The sequence below is a fragment of the Rhipicephalus microplus genome, chromosome 6 (assembly GCF_043290135.1).
Source record: "Rhipicephalus microplus isolate Deutch F79 chromosome 6, USDA_Rmic, whole genome shotgun sequence".
In the NCBI taxonomy this organism is placed as follows: domain Eukaryota; kingdom Metazoa; phylum Arthropoda; class Arachnida; order Ixodida; family Ixodidae; genus Rhipicephalus; species Rhipicephalus microplus.
This window is the reverse complement of record NC_134705.1, coordinates 103,021,582-103,037,448: the sequence shown is the minus strand read 5'-3', so window position 1 is coordinate 103,037,448 and position 15,867 is coordinate 103,021,582. Positions and strand designations below refer to the sequence as shown.

The window sequence follows — 15,867 nt, the reverse complement described above, 5'->3', positions numbered from 1 at the left end:
TCATATTTCACAAAAGGCCAATTCGTATAGCAAAATATACCTCGCTGCCAACTTCCCGTTCTGTATTGGATCAACCCTCAAGTATAACTTATAGAAACATTCATGTCATCGCTGGAGGCTTAATCAGTACTACAGTAGCCCTTACTGGTGCACTGTAGCTTGAAGGTAATGTAACGTAATGAGAGTGAGAGCCTTGCCTTGATGACATCACTCTAAATGTTTTGAGTTACGGCCTCTGCCGTGTCTGAAATGATATCTATTACTCCCAATATTTCAGTCATTTCACACATGAAGTATGTTGCCAGTAATATTTCATCGTCTATATCCACTAGTTCTTGATTTTAGGCGTGGTTTTCTGAACAACCTTAAAAACAAGAGTTATAAACATGAGCCTTGACCTTGCATTCATATGAAACATAGCAATAGTCGGGTGTTGCTGCGCTAAGGACCGCTCTGACACCGAACTGATAAGGGATGGTCAGTTCACCTGCAGGAACACAGAAAGAAGAAAATCCCGATGCAAATCTGTCTATGCCAATAGTCTGTTGACAGCATTGCCGAATGGAATTGCAAGTTGACGATCGCGTATCATAAGTTTAGAAACTCAGCGTGGAGGATGCATCTTATAATTAGTACCATACGAATGCGAAGCCCGCAGGACAAGTCGGCGTGTTGATAGGATTCTTGGTGGGCCGATGTGAGTTAGTGCTAACATGTTATTATGTTGGAGTGCTATTATGCTATAACGTTATTATGTTGTTATTTTGCTATTATATTAGAGCTCGAGAACTTTTCGTGCATGCCTGGTATGTATGTACTTGCATCAACACAATGTCGCGTAAAAATTATGAATAGATAAGTGGAAATCTTTACATTTCGGAGGAAGGCTACGGGAGACAACCCTCGTACATTGATGAAGAACGACGAGCCTCTTTGGTTGGGGCTTTTTACTTATCTGCACGTTTTCTATTAAATCAACGAAATTGTTATTGCTGTGTTCGACAGTAAAACTCTGTTCTGTAACAAGCCATCTCCTCGTCCTTTGATTGAGGAAGAAATATAGGCAACCCCGCGCCTCGCTGCAGTTCCTTTAGTGGGAACTCGTGACCAGGTTGTACGTTTGGCGTCAGCTCTCTGCTACTTCTTATGGTGAATTATTGAAAGCAAGCGGTAACTTGAGCTTCGGTATCACGAACGTGTCAGGTGACACAGCTGCTGGCATAGTGGCTGTTATCAAATTATGGATAGGTCCGTAATGTGGTAATAATAATGTTTAGAAAAATACTGGTGAACTATTTGGAGTTCTTGGCACTCTACTATGGGAGAGCACTAGGCCGTCCCGAGGGCCTTCCACTGATACACAAGGGATGATTAGGTACCTCGTGTCTCCCCTAAGAACCGACAAGACTTTATGACGAAGTAAGCTTGATGCTGCAGCTTGATGTTGTTTTCTTCATTGCATCGGCTCAAACAACTATGAGTCCCGCTGGGGTTCCCTGTGCTGGTTGATTGTGACCCTTCTCGGTCACGTTACAACAATATAGTGGCCGCGCATATTGTTGCCATATTGTTAACGCAAAGGCAGCCGCATTACTGAACACTCTCGCCTTTTTAAACAGCCTCAAGCAACTCGAACTGATTTACCACAAAGCAGTAGGATAAATAGGTATAATAAAAGAGGCTACTGAACTCAAATAAAATCAAACCGAATCAAGAGAAGATGCGGACAAGCTTGGGCAAAAAGTGAAACAATTCCCTTTAGCAAACTCCAAGCCCCTCTGTACAAGGCATACAGTCAAGAACACAAGCATGTACAAACACAGATTCAACACCAATAATTCGTGCTACATCCTTGTTTCTGCATGAACTTGACATGCATCACCGCTATCTCTGGTGTCTAACAGTACCTGCATGATCCTTCTAATGAAGGCCTCGCATGGCAGCATGTTTAGTGTAAGCAAAAAAGTATTGTGTCATCAAAGAGAATACCAAGGCTACTGAACTTATTAACCTTACACATTCAATCGGTATGACAGAGTGTGAAAAGATCACGATGGGTGTGTTGCAAGAAATTGTCTTGCTCAAGGCAACCTTGCGTTGTACTGCTCATTAAGCTAGGCCAAAAAGGGGCTCAGTAGAACTTTTTCTTGTTCTTCTTTCACGTGTAGTTCTACCACGCGTAACACTGCAGCAAGATACTCGTGATTTTATTTTTAAAAGCATTCAGCGAAAGGTTAGTGTTGTGTCAGTGTTCCAGAAAAGAACAACAACTTGACTACAGCAGTGACAGTCGTTAACTGAATGAATTTCTTTCAACATGTTGATGACGTCTGTATACAAGAGAAAAGAAAAATAAGGATTTTAAAATCAAACCTTGTTAACGTAAACAAAAAAGTAAGAGTGAGCTCAATACAAACTTTTGAAGAAACCGATTAGTCACTTTGTACAAGAAAGAAGTTCGTCATTTACTGCAACACAATACCAACTATTAAGCATATGGCGATGCAGTAGATTCACAACAGACAAGCCAAGATGAATGTTTGGAAGCTTAACCAGAATCAGTAAGTAGCCCACTACTTCATAAGCCTTGCTCAACACGCAGTTGACTGCGTCCCCCAACCCTCTCTGGCAAATATATAGATCAGGAGATTAGCGTCACGAAGCTTGCAAGATTTGTGATAGTTAAATGGTCAGCTCGAAACACGTGTTGATTAGGCATCAATAAAATTTTCAGTATAATATAAAATATTTTGCTATATTAAGGTGGGAGTGTGCAGAGAACGACGTAGAACACGACTCTAAAGGCATATAGGGGGAGGGGGGGAATAGGAGGCGCTGCTGTCTAGGCCAGCCCTGGTGGATCAGCTGCGACTGATCCACAAAGCTGCACGGATGGCTCGTGCCAGTGGGGCTCTAGAATAGGGGCACAACCCTGCCGTACAGATTTTGCTCTTCACCCTGTATATTCCGCAGGGCACTGGAGTTCTAGCCTGCCTGAATTATGTATATAATAAAGCTTTCTACTACTAATATTTAAGGGTCAGCTCAAAGTTTTTCAATGTGGCATACAGTAGAGAATTCGGGCCATAAATAAAAAAAGATTTGTTCTAAGGCCCTACCTAAAAACTGGGAGACCACGCACACCTTTGCCAAAGCTGCAAAATGTGTAAGCGCTCATGCAGTTTATAAATATTGTAGTAAGTACTGAAGCAAATACACTACCATACGCCTTTATTATGGCGGAACGATGACATATCGTCCACTAAATAAGGATGACTTTAGGCGCCTAATGATTTAGCAGATGAGCTTTTCTTCCAGCGACAAATGACTGGTTGAGCAGAAGAGCTTTGCTTCCAGTGACAAAAAACTGGCTGTGCTAACTGCCTTGTTCTAGACTGTGAGGCCTTATAGAACGGATGAAAAATGCATGTCAAAGCCCTCACCACTCCGATGCGGTCAAAGTCCAATAATAATAATAATAATAATAATAATAATAATAATAATAATAATAATAATAATAATAATAATAATAATAATAATAATAATAATAATAATAATAATAATAATAATAAGAAGAAGAAGAAGAAGAAGAAGAAGAAGAAGAAGAAGAAGGAGAAGAAGAAGACCTGGCATATTACACGCGAAAAGCCGGGCTTGTTTATAGGCAATCCATACGGGAGAGTTGCGGAAATATCAAGATTTGTGGTCTGCATGAACCTGCACTCTCACAACACAGTATGCGAGCATAGATTGTTTTATTTATTACAAATTTGAATGCAGTGCCCTACTTATTTTATTTATTTATTTATTTATAAGAGTACCCTCAGCGCCAAGAAGCAATATAGAGAGGGTTATAAATACATAATTGATAATCAATACATATTTATTGGATTCGTAACACAACAGAAAAATGATAATATATGAAGCATTGGACTCCACAATCAAGAATTAATGATGACAACAAAATAAAGTGCACATAACATCATAACAAAGGCAGATTTAAAGGTGGCGATGGCAACACCATTAGTAAGATGATTTTATTGCGAAATTATGCGGGAAAATTGTGTTCTTAAACGACTCAGTTCTGCACTAGTATTCTCTAACTTTGTTAGAATGGTCAAGTCGTGTTGAGATATAATGCTGTTGAAATGTGTACTTATCTTTATCTATGCCTGTTTTGGAATGAATTATGCTTTGATACATTTTTAATCTTAACTTTTTACTCCGTTTTTTCAGAGTTTTCCACCCTAATTTCTCCTCAGCAAGGGATATGTTGAATTGACATCTATAATTACTGAGAACAAACCTTACGGCTACGTTTTGTACCTTTTCTAGTGCCTTGATGTTCTGTTTCAACCACGGGTCCTAAGCTGTCCAAGCGTTCTCTATTATAGGCTGGACGTTCATTTCATACCGCAGCTTTTTTGTTTCCATCGGAAAGTGTCTGGCGTTTTTACACAGGAAGCCCAACAGTTTACAGGCTTTAGCTGCTACATATTAGATGTGACAAGCCGAAGATGACGTTCCCATTAAGAATACTCCTAAATACTTGAATTCTCTCACTGACATATTGTGGTTGCTATTTAGGATATAATAAAACTTGTTAGTTATCCGCTTTCTTGTAAATAAAATTTTTACTGTCTTGTGGTAGACCTCATGTGGTAAGTTTTTCGAACATCAAAAATAACATTATTTCCCCAGAATAAAATGCTTAGTGATAAAGAATACATCGAGTTACAGAATACGCATGAATGCAAGCTCAAGCAGGACATGCTATGAGGTAAGAAATACATGACATGTCATAGTGACACTTCCATCCTTCGCTTGATGCTTCAATTCGTTTGCCATTATAAATAACTCACTTACCCTTGTTGGACTACCAGGCAATGTTGTAGGAGATAATGGAGGTGGAGACTGAAAAATAATACAAGATGAAAACTGTTACCTGCGTACACACCTGCACGTTACCTTTAGTGTACCATTTTAGCACTGGTATTGACACAGCTCCAGTAAATATTTCAGATTATTCACGTGTGGAGCAGAGAAGATGTGGAAATTTCAAGGATTCAGTTTTCCTTCTAGACTCATTATTATTTGAAACCAGCACAAAACAGTCCCAAGTATATTATAGGGGGTATCATAAGTAGTAAAGGTAATCTAAATATCAAGAAAAAAAACGTACAACCTGTAACCTTCAAATGCACGGGTTATACGAAGCAACCAGATTTGCGTTAAATAATGTTCTATGTTAAAAGAATAAATATTTCAGGTAATATAACGGCGCTTGAAGATTATTCAGGAGCGTTTGGGTGGTATTGTTGATGTAGAATAAATTTTGAAAATGGCGATGAGCCTTCCTTTGGAACAGCTAACTCAATTTTAACACACTCGCGATGTCTTATTCATAATAAATTGTAGACTTCCTAATTAGTTCGTGACCATAAGCACGGGTTTTTTGAGCCATTCAGTGGGCCTAAGTGGTGTCGATCATCACTCATGAGGATTCCTTCCTCTTCTTCGCGTATTTCGATAGAACTTCCTGTCGGGCTAGCTGGTGTTCTCCCAGACATCAAATGATTTAGCGCTAACAGTAAAAAAAGGACAGAGGTTCATAAGTAGAGAAGAAAACAGTGCGCCAGGCAATGGCTTTTTTTCATTGTCCTATTTTTTTCAGCTAGTTCTTACTTTTTTTCAGTTTGCGCTAGAAATGTGACGTCTTCAGTTGTTCTTGCGTCAACGGATAACGCAACGCAAAATTGAGGTGTAAAGGGTGACTTCACGTCTGATAACAATCAAGGAGAGGTGATAGATGTACGACTATACCTATACTGCTATGCTTCACTGAAGCAGGAGTCGGCAGTATTTTTAGGTGGTGGAGCATCTTTGCGCAAAGTTGACATAGCGGGGGCCGCAACACCCTTCGAAAAGGGGCGGGGGTGGATTTTGCACGCAAGTAGAAAAAAAGTTTTGTGAAGTGACATGCCATACAAAAGCGGAATAATATATTTTCTACATTCTCTGTTATTGAAAAACAAACTTAATATGCAAGCCAAAATTTTACTTGAGGTAAAAGCTACCGTTATGGCCTTCATACGGAAAAAATTAAGGGAGGGGACGTTCTGATATCTTACTTGGAGCCTCACCAAACTGCTCCGCGGGTCGCAGGTGGCTGACCCCACGTCTAGAGCGTTGTCGTACTTAATCTTATGAAAATAAATTACCATTCTTTGCGTGTATATTAAATGCTGCTGATGAGGTCTCTTAAAGACCGCCATACGATTACCGATCCCGCGGAACAAGTCGGGGCTCTTGGTGTGCCAATTGCAAGAAGCGTAATTATCCTCCACGAAATTAAGCAGCTGTTATGGAGTTCGCGAGTCGACTTTATTTCCATGAGCTTCGCGTTCGAACATCTAATCGCACTGTGAAAGACAAGATGAGGGGAAAGAGCATTAAAAGAGGAAGGACAGGGAAAGACAAGAGGTTCCACAATGCATGAAGGGGCAGGGGGGAGGCTAGAGCGCTTACACCAGTTATTAAAAATTTGTGCTCACGCCGGGTTGAAAAACAAAACGCGGTTGACAGGGCTGCTCGCTGAAGTTTCATCTGTCTAAATTAAAGCCTCGTGAAACGTTTTTTACCAGAAATCTGCGACTTCGCTAGTTAACGTATAGCCAGCTGCTACTTACAGTACTCTATTAAAGACGTATCAAGGCACACAGCTACCGATATTATCATTGCGTTTTCATTGGTATCCCGTAATTTGGTTGAAAAATTTATCGCATAATGTGCACAAGCGCGGGTGTGAGACTGTTTTATTTATGGGAAGGTCTTGATTTCTAGCTTAAACGGTATTCGAAGTATTAAAAAAACTACCCGACCCGCGAGAGGCCTGGAGATTGTGCCAGTATTGAACCAGCAAATCAAACATAAAGATTTAGCCATTTATGATTTGCTATAGTTTTCACAAATTCAAAATTTCTGGCGCGAGTGCAATATTACAGGTGGACTTCAATTGTGGGAAGAAACGTAGATATATTGATGCACACTTTTTAATTGTGATAGCAATATATGGACACTCTTGGCTGAATTAGCCGCCAGCGTCGGCATCGACGTTGACGTGGGAGTCGCCGTTAAGTACCATGTATATATACGCATCTATATACATGCAACGCAACAAAGAAAAGAATCATGAAAAAGACAAGGGCGCGGTGCATTGTACGTAGAACCCCTGAGTCATGAATGCGAGGCATTAACCGCTGAGCCATGGAGAAGCACGTCCTTCAATGTTTAAATGGCAAACTGCTTATATATACCACTTACCGCTGGTAAGGGGCATCTTGGGAGGGGGGGACATTGTGTTTTCAGCATTACCACAAAGATGACGCAAAAAGTGCACGGCAGCGCGCACTCTCATCTCCAATGTGCAATTTGCCCCACAGAGGGGGGAAGGTGGACACTCGCTCAGGCACCCTTATCTCGCAGTGGGGAGGATCGTACGTCTTGTTGTGTCTGTTGCTTTTACCGGAACAATTCACTTGCAGTTACCATGCGCACAAAGGTCACTGCAATGGTCGTACAGTCTCTTCTTGCGCAAAAAGCGCGGTTTTCAGACACAGCGAAGTAAAAACTAAAACGCTTATTCGCGTTACTCTGAACCGGTGAGTACGTTTTGTACGTTATTCGTGTGTGAGAAACGTCGGGGACGTTTTGATGTGCTTGACAATCTGCGCGTCACCTTCTCACCATGCCATTTGTTGCTATAGCGTTCTTTTCTTGCCTTTGTTTCAAAGCTGTGACGTTTCCATTAAAGTAGGTGATAACTGGTGATCAGGCAACCACTGCTTCCCTAGGCGATGCAATATACATGAGAAATCAGTACAAAACACTCCTTCCTTATTACATACTTACAGATGAAATATAAAGCTACATTGCGCTATTAACTAATTTCATAACGTGAAACGGACCGTCGAACACGCATTGACCTTCGAGACGTGATCTAGTCTTGGCTGGCACGGCACGCTCCAGGCTAGCCTCTGAACTCGTCGGCTGCTGTTCCGAGCGTGTTGAGCATGGCTCTTGAGCGGGTTTACCTGAAATCGCCCTTCTTCATTCATCAGCTGCTTCTGGAGTCATCAGCTACGTCTGGCGTTGTACTCCCGTCGGGAAAGCGCGGTGTGACAGCTCCTAGTACGTTTTGTTGTTTGAGACATTGTCCAGGCGCTCATCAGTTTGTTTCTAGGGTTCCTCAGATTGTTTTTGCCGTTATCCTGTTTGATCCAAAAGCAAACGGTAGCCTTGGGGTCAATTAGTCAGTTTCTCTGACATCGCTGACAGTAACGTACATATTTTTCATTTTTTTTACTTCAGCAGCTATCATGCAATTCTACCGGAGTCTCACATTTGTGGTACGTTGAGAACTCAGTCTTCATCACCTTCTATGGTGAAGCTGTTCCGTAGTTATGCCGAATGCCAATCCCTCAAAATGCAATCTCTCATCATGGCCAATACACTGCGTCTTTTTTTATCAGGTTGGTGATATCCGCTGCTTTAACGGTACACTGCCGACAGCTTTGGATACAATCACGTCTCTAGGTGGCTGTGGTTTGTCTTCAAACCTGGGGGCTGTAAGCCGCTACCCGTACAGGGTATGCACCCCTGCACGTCACCGAGTGACGCAAGAGCCATACGAAACAACCACGGCATTAGAGATAGAACCTCTATCTCAGATGTAATAGGCAACAACGAGCTTCTTCAAAGCTCGTTTGTACCCACAATGTGACTTCTTTTCGTGGTCGTGATTTAAAAGCTCGAAGACGGCTTCCTCCGTTTTGGTCATTCCCTTGAGGAAACTGCTGTAGAATTTCAGCAGCCCTGATAAGGCCTCTAGATCCTTCTTAGGGGCTAGCGCTTGCAGGGAAATGTCAGGCTCGCTTTCGTTTGAGTGGATCCCTGCGTTATCAATATATTGTCTCAAGATGGCAGTGCTCAGTGAATGAATTTACCCTTCTTGTTAATTCGTAACTGTGCTTTTTGAAAAAAAAAAGACAACCCAGCCTCTAGCCTGTGTGTTCTGCTAAGTTACGCCCGAAAATCAGGGCATCATCAAGATAAGCCATAACGACCGGAATACCTTACAACAGCAAGTCAATGACTTTATAAAACGCCCACGACGTGAAAGAAATTCCAAATGGTTGTAGGCAGAACTTCTGTAGCTCAACGATAGTGTTAACAGCGATGACTTCGGCTCACACAATATCAAAATATAAACTTTATTCAGCTTCAGCTGGTTAGAGCTTAGTGACTCTGTTGCCTTACCCGAGAGTCGATAACATTTTAGTAGCAGTGGCCGAAGAACTCTCGCTAATTTTACTGCTTTTCTTACCCTGTTTACCACAAAGACGTAAACTACCGTGTTTTTTCTGTATCAGGACGAGCGGAGTTGCGTAGTTGGAATACTCGACTAGTTTTCAGACGCCCCGTGGCATCGAGTGGCTCACCGCCGCAACCATATCGCGTTTTAGTGCTACTAGAACTCTTCAAATTTTGATGATTGTTGGTTTGATGTCATAATTCCATTCTATGTGCACTCCTGTTGCACTTCAGCCATAAAAGTCACTGTGGAATGCCTCAGAATATCGTGAAGTCATGTTTTCAATAATCTTTTACTGAATTTCATGCTGCCCAACACCCAACGCCCTAAACCAGTTCCACCTAAGCAAAATAGCACGTCTTCTTTTCCCTAACCACACAGACTGCTTTGCTATCGAGCCCACAAGTTCCACTACAACTGTTTCACTACCAGCAGTAGGCAGTGCCTCCTTTGACATCGTTAGCAACGTTGTGCTTCATTCTCAAACCCACACACCACTTTTTTGCTTTTATTACATTGATCAAAAAGTTCCTTCACTCGCAATACAGCACGACACTTCTAAATCAATTTCTATGGGTGAATTGTGTGCTTGAATCTGTGTTCGTGCCATTAATTTTTCTTCTCGAGCTTTCACTTGGCAAAAAGATTTTAACTCGGTGATTTCGTAGGCCCCTTTGTTTTTACCCTCTTTTTTCTTCTGCTTGTGTGAGATCTTTCTTTGAAACATTTGAATCTCGTTTTTTGAACGACACTTTTGCAGTGTTTGCTGTTTTTTTTCGTTTTGTACCTAAAGCATGCCACCTTTCTAGAACTGGCTAATTGCAGACGTGCATATCATTGCAGCGATAGCAACTGGAATTTTCTTTTGCAGAGTCTATTTTTTTGCGAGTTGCTTGAATTAGGCCAAGGCTGTTTTTTGTTTACACTCGTTGCTGGTTACGTATGTATATCTGCTCTTTTGTTGTAGCTTCAGCTGTAACGGCCATAGTGCACACGATCTCGAACGCAAAGTTGTGCTCTACGAAAAGGTAATGCTGAACTCTTTCGTCATTGGCGCCACAGACGAAACGGTCCTGAAGGATAACAAACTGCGGTAAATGCATGTCAACGAAACCACCGTCCTAAATTTTCTTTCGCAAAGCCGTCATCACCATTCACCTGCTCTCTTCATTATCATCATCTTCATTACCAGTCTGACTACGTCCACTGCAAGACAAAGGCCTCTCCCATGTTCCACCTTTTAACTCGGTCCTGTGCTTCTCCCTAACCTATATATGCGCTGCTAACCTTTTGAAATGAACCCCCGCTAGCTTATTCAAGCGTCAATCTTTTCCAGTTGGGAAAACTCTGGTGCTCAGGGAAACTTCATTCACTAGCTTAAAAAGCTCGATTGCGCTAATGCAAATAATGATCAGTGGTTGAATGACCTGCTCTCTTGCCTACAACAAAATCTTGGCATGCCATTGGAAAGGCCACCGATGCTGGTGCTTGCAAACACACGTCTTGATTTCGTCCAGCTTGCCGTGGTCTATATAGTGAATTCACCGGAGTTACAATGATTCCGCACGCAGCTTAGCCGCAACAACTAGGCACAACTGCCATCTCAATGTCAACTTGTTGGTGACGCAAAGCACCAATGTAGGAAATCAGTTGGACACTCAGCGCAAAAATGAACGTGCTTTTATTGACAAACACTCATTTAAAGGCATCGGTGATAACTGGCGATAGGCCACCGTGGCCTAAATAGAAACTACGCAGAGAAAAGTCATGTGACGTCAGTACATACCAGCGAGCAAATAGCATTCGCCGAAAAATGACGAGCACTGCCACTAGTGACCGTTCATTTGACCATTTGTTGTCTTTTGCATTAGCGCAGTCGAGCATCCTAAGCTTGTGACTGAGGCTTTCCTGAGCTCCAGAATTTTTCCAACTTGAAAGGTTGGACGTTTGAACAAGCTAGGGGGGCTCATTCCAAAATGTTAACAGCGCATATAATGGTGAGGGAAGGCTGATAGAACTGAAGCAAAGGGCGCAAAGAGTCGAAGTGCAAAAAAAATTGTAAAACGACGAAGCAGTGATGGTGGCACCCTCCATGCCGACAACCATGCCTACTTATATTTCTTTGTTGTCTCGCCCCCCCCCCCCACTCATGATGGTCTGTATGCCTTTCTTATCAAACTAAAGCTGCCTCACCGAGTTGGTTTAGTGACTAAGGTACTCAGATGCGGACCCGCCGGTCGCGAAATAGAATCCTGGCTGCAACGGCTGCAGTTTTCACGGAAGCGAAAATTCCGTAGGTCCGTGTGCTCATATTTGGGTTAGCGCTAAAGAACCCCAGGTGGACGATATTTGCACAGAGCTCCACTACGGCGTCTCTATAGGCCGAATGGCATTACGTTAAACTCGTAACGACTACCTAACGTAGAAAAGGCGGTCTTCTTTGTCTGCTTCTTCCGTTAAAGTTTGTTATTATTCGGACCGAAGGTCAATGGTGAAGTATTGGGGCGTCTTGCAATGAGTCAAATGAATCATCTATATGGGGCATCCGATATACATTCTCTTGAATAACCTTGTTAAGCACGGTAATCAGCACAAAATGGTATCGATACATCCTTCTTTTGTACCAACACAATGGGTGATGACCAAGGACTGGCAGAAGGTTGTATGATGTTTGTTTTTAGCATATCGGTCAAGTTCTTCTCGTTGATTTTGCACTTCGCCAAAAAGACTTGATAGGGATGATGGCGTAAAACAGTCTCACCTTCAGTATTGATGGGATGATGTACAACTGTGGTCTGTCCTGGTGCCGAAGAATGGGCGTCGAAGGAGGCCTAGCGTTTCGTTAGCAAATTTAGCAACGCGTAACGTTGAGAAGCAGAAAGGTCAGGATTTATCCCAGGATCAAAAGAGGAGGAAGTAACAGGCTGGCCCTGGTGTGTCTGAGGGGGCGAGGCATCAAGAGAGACCAAAGATACCGGGTGAGTATCCACATACTACGACACTGCAGAATGTTGGGGTAGGAGAACAGGCTCTGAAGTAGAGTTCAGGCCAAAAATTATGGCAGCACTGCCTTTGAACCACACCAAGCTGGAGAAGAGTACAACGCCACAAGCTAGAATGTGGCTGAAAGGGGTGAAAAACATATCAGCTTTAGCACGAATCGAACATGTAGAATTGATGAGTTGCTCCTGACCTCATGGAGGGATATGAAATTAGAAGCTGTGAGAAAACGAAGTAGTTTCTCGTTGATGCATTCGCTGCAGTGATCGCTCTCAGTCATCTGGACTACACGTTGACTTCAAGAAATAATGCAGATTCTGATGAGAGAAAGTCCCAATCAATAATCAGTTCATGAGCACACAAAATCAAGAAAGCGGAAGTGTTGGTATGACTCATACTATCAATAAAGAAGCGTGCTCTACACTGGGCTGATTGTCCTAATATTGTTCCATTGGCTCAATAAAGGATGATTCAAGGTACGGCATTCCTACTTTCCGCAATAGAAAACACAAGTCGGCACGCATAATTTAAATAGTTTTTCCCGTGTCCAATAAAGCCAACATCCGCACACTTTGCACAGTCACCAATACCATGTTTGACGATCGTTCAGTAGAGCTTGGGGCATTTCACCGCGATGCAGTTTAACATCCGAAAAATTAACAGATCCCACGTACAGTGGGAATCGACGATATGCGAAGCAGGAATGAGAAAATTTGATAAGTCATTTTCCAATGAGCACATTGTTACGAGGTGAATGTAAATGATGCCGTACACGGCTTCCATGCCAATATTATCATGTTTGAATGTGTCGTTTACCTTTGCCATCTATTCACGTCACGTGATACCAGAATCAGTATATGTGGAGCCAGCCAAACACCACGAGCACGCTATGAGCGTGGTATATTGTAATAATCTTACATTACACGCGTGTCAGGGTTATCATGTTTGCACCAGCCGTATTTTTTTGTCATACATTAACGTCACCTAACATTAATTTTGGTATGTGTGGAGCAAGCCAAACGGCCACGAGCGCATCATAAAGGGATGAATATTTCATTGTGGCGTTGACGCGCGCGCACGCTGAGCGCAGTGACGCTACGTTAGTAAAACGCGAGCACTATATTCTGACGACAGGCGCGACCGGCGCGACGAGTATCCGTTGGCGCAGTCCAATGGCAACTGGCGCGAAATGCCACATGCTGCGTTTCGTGTCGATGCGTTACCCAAGCAACACTGCGTCTCGCTCTTTCCGTACTGAGAGACGCCGGACGCGCTGAAATGTGCATGCGCCAAAGCAACGCAGCGAGGCGCGCATCTTCGAGTATACGAAAGGGCTGGCGCCTGGCGTCGCAACACCAGCACTGTGTCACGTCAACATGTTTGGCGCCTTGACTGTGACCTGTCGCCATGTTTTCACATGACCCACATCTCGTAATTATCATGTTTGCACCAGTCACATACTTCGTCATCAATTGACGTCACTTAATACAAAATTTGGCATGTGCGAAGCTAGCAAAACGGGTGCAAGCGCATTATGAGTGTGGCATGTAGTCATGTTGTTACATGACACGCACGTCATCATTATCATGTTTCTATGTGTCACTTACATATGTCGTCCATTAGCGCCGCGCATTACCAAGTTTGGTGCATGTGAAGCTAGAGAAACGGCCGCGAGCGCATCACAGGCGTAACATGTAGTCATGATGTTACATGACACGCATCTCATGCTTGTCATGTTTGCTACAGTATCATATTTTCGTCATCCATTCACGTACCGTAACATCAAATTTGGCATATGTGGCGCTAGTGAAAGAGCCGCGAGCGCATCATGTTTTTGTAATTTAGTCATGTTGCTACATGAAACGCATGTCATGATTTTCATGTTAGTCTGTCGCTTGTGTTCGCCATGCAATCAATCCATACTATACCTGTTTCACATCATGCCATGTGAACAAAACCACCGCAAGAGCTGCGGAACAATAATATGTATATAATGACATTGATGACATTCATGTCAATATTTTCATATTGTGACTAGTCTGATATGTTCTTTATAGAGTCATGTTATGCCATAACAGGTTTGGTATCGATAGCATTATCGAAACGGCCAGGAGATCTGAAAGTTATAAGGGGATAGATAGATAGATAGATATATAGATATATAGATAGATAGATAGATAGATAGATAGATAGATAGATAGATAGATAGATAGATAGATAGATAGATAGATAGATAGATAGATAGATAGATAGATAGATAGATAGATACGCTCAATGTCGCCGAAGCACGCTAAAAATTGCTTCACATTTAAAACTGCACTGTTTAGTTTTCCGTTGCTGGGCAGAAAGTTGAGTGACAGGCCGAAGTGGTGACACAGAGCGTCGGTGCGGCGAAGGAGAGTGTGGTTGGGAGGGACGTGTATTGTTGTTCACGTTGGAAATGTGCACATGAGACAGAGATGAGTGGTTGAATGGACTGTTTGAATAACGGTATTAGCCTCGAGCACATGTTTCAACACGTTCAAAAGTGGTATGACTGCGACGTTCATCTTGCTGCCGACGTCAGCAGAACCGGGAAATGTGTCCTCGAATACCACAGTAGTATCAATTAGGCCATAGGGCCCGCCAGGAAGACTGGTAGGTAGGGTTTGGTGGAAGGGCGACTAAAGGTGCCCAATGGTCGTGATCAGGCACAGGTGTTGAGAATCGAGATAGTGAGCGTTGCATTGAAACAATGTGTGGGTACGAAGTGGTTGATGGGCAGGGTGGAGCATGGTTGGTGCTGTGAAAAGCTGACAATTTTCCCTAATAATGCCACGCAGATAGCTTGAGACAGGTCGAGCGAAACATTGTTATAAAGGGGTACACTATAGGCTTTCAATTATTCATGATTATGGCTTCAATGATGGATCAGAGGTTCACACTGTTTGCCAAGGGGTTCTCAGAGAAGTCGGGACGCAGGCGGATTGACTCCAAGGTATCAAGACACTGGCATACAGAGACGACGTCAGAAACCGTCCGATGGTTGTGTGCGGTGAGGGTGTTGTAAGTGGTAGGTCCGATACCCTTAAGAAAGTTTCGGACACAATTAGCTTCTGGCAGGATCTCGTCTATACGGCGCAAAGTGCAAGCAAATCTTCAATATAAGAAGTGTAGGACTTACCGCAATGTTGAACGCGTTCTGCCACTTTCTTTCGAGCAACTTCCTGAACGGACGGTCAGTGTCCCGGAAATAAGTCGGAGTTGCTCTTTTAATTAAGGGAAATCACCGAAGTCACTCTCATGAATTAGGAAAAACGTCTTGGCAACCTGAGAGACGTAAAACTGGACGCGTGCTAATTTCAATGTCTCATCCAGTACTAGACACCTACATGGTCATGGTTGTGGAGCCAGTCTTTGACATCTTCGCCAGGCAGACCGAAGAAGATTGGAGGCTCCCGAAGAGGGTTTCACCGGGCTGGAATCGGCGGCTGGCGGTTAGGCCGGCGGGTGGT

The 15,867-nt window shown here is 43.0% G+C and overlaps 1 protein-coding gene across 1 annotated transcript in view; it reads right to left on the bottom strand.

Annotated features, from left to right (window-relative positions):
• The window catches only part of LOC142765966 (uncharacterized), a 135,948-nt gene that overhangs the window by 90,960 nt on the left and 29,121 nt on the right, over positions 1-15,867 (bottom strand). The window contains exon 6 of the mRNA XM_075867774.1: positions 4,867-4,914. Coding sequence (XP_075723889.1) covers positions 4,867-4,914 — 48 coding nt within the window. The remainder of the gene's footprint in view (positions 1-4,866; positions 4,915-15,867) is intronic.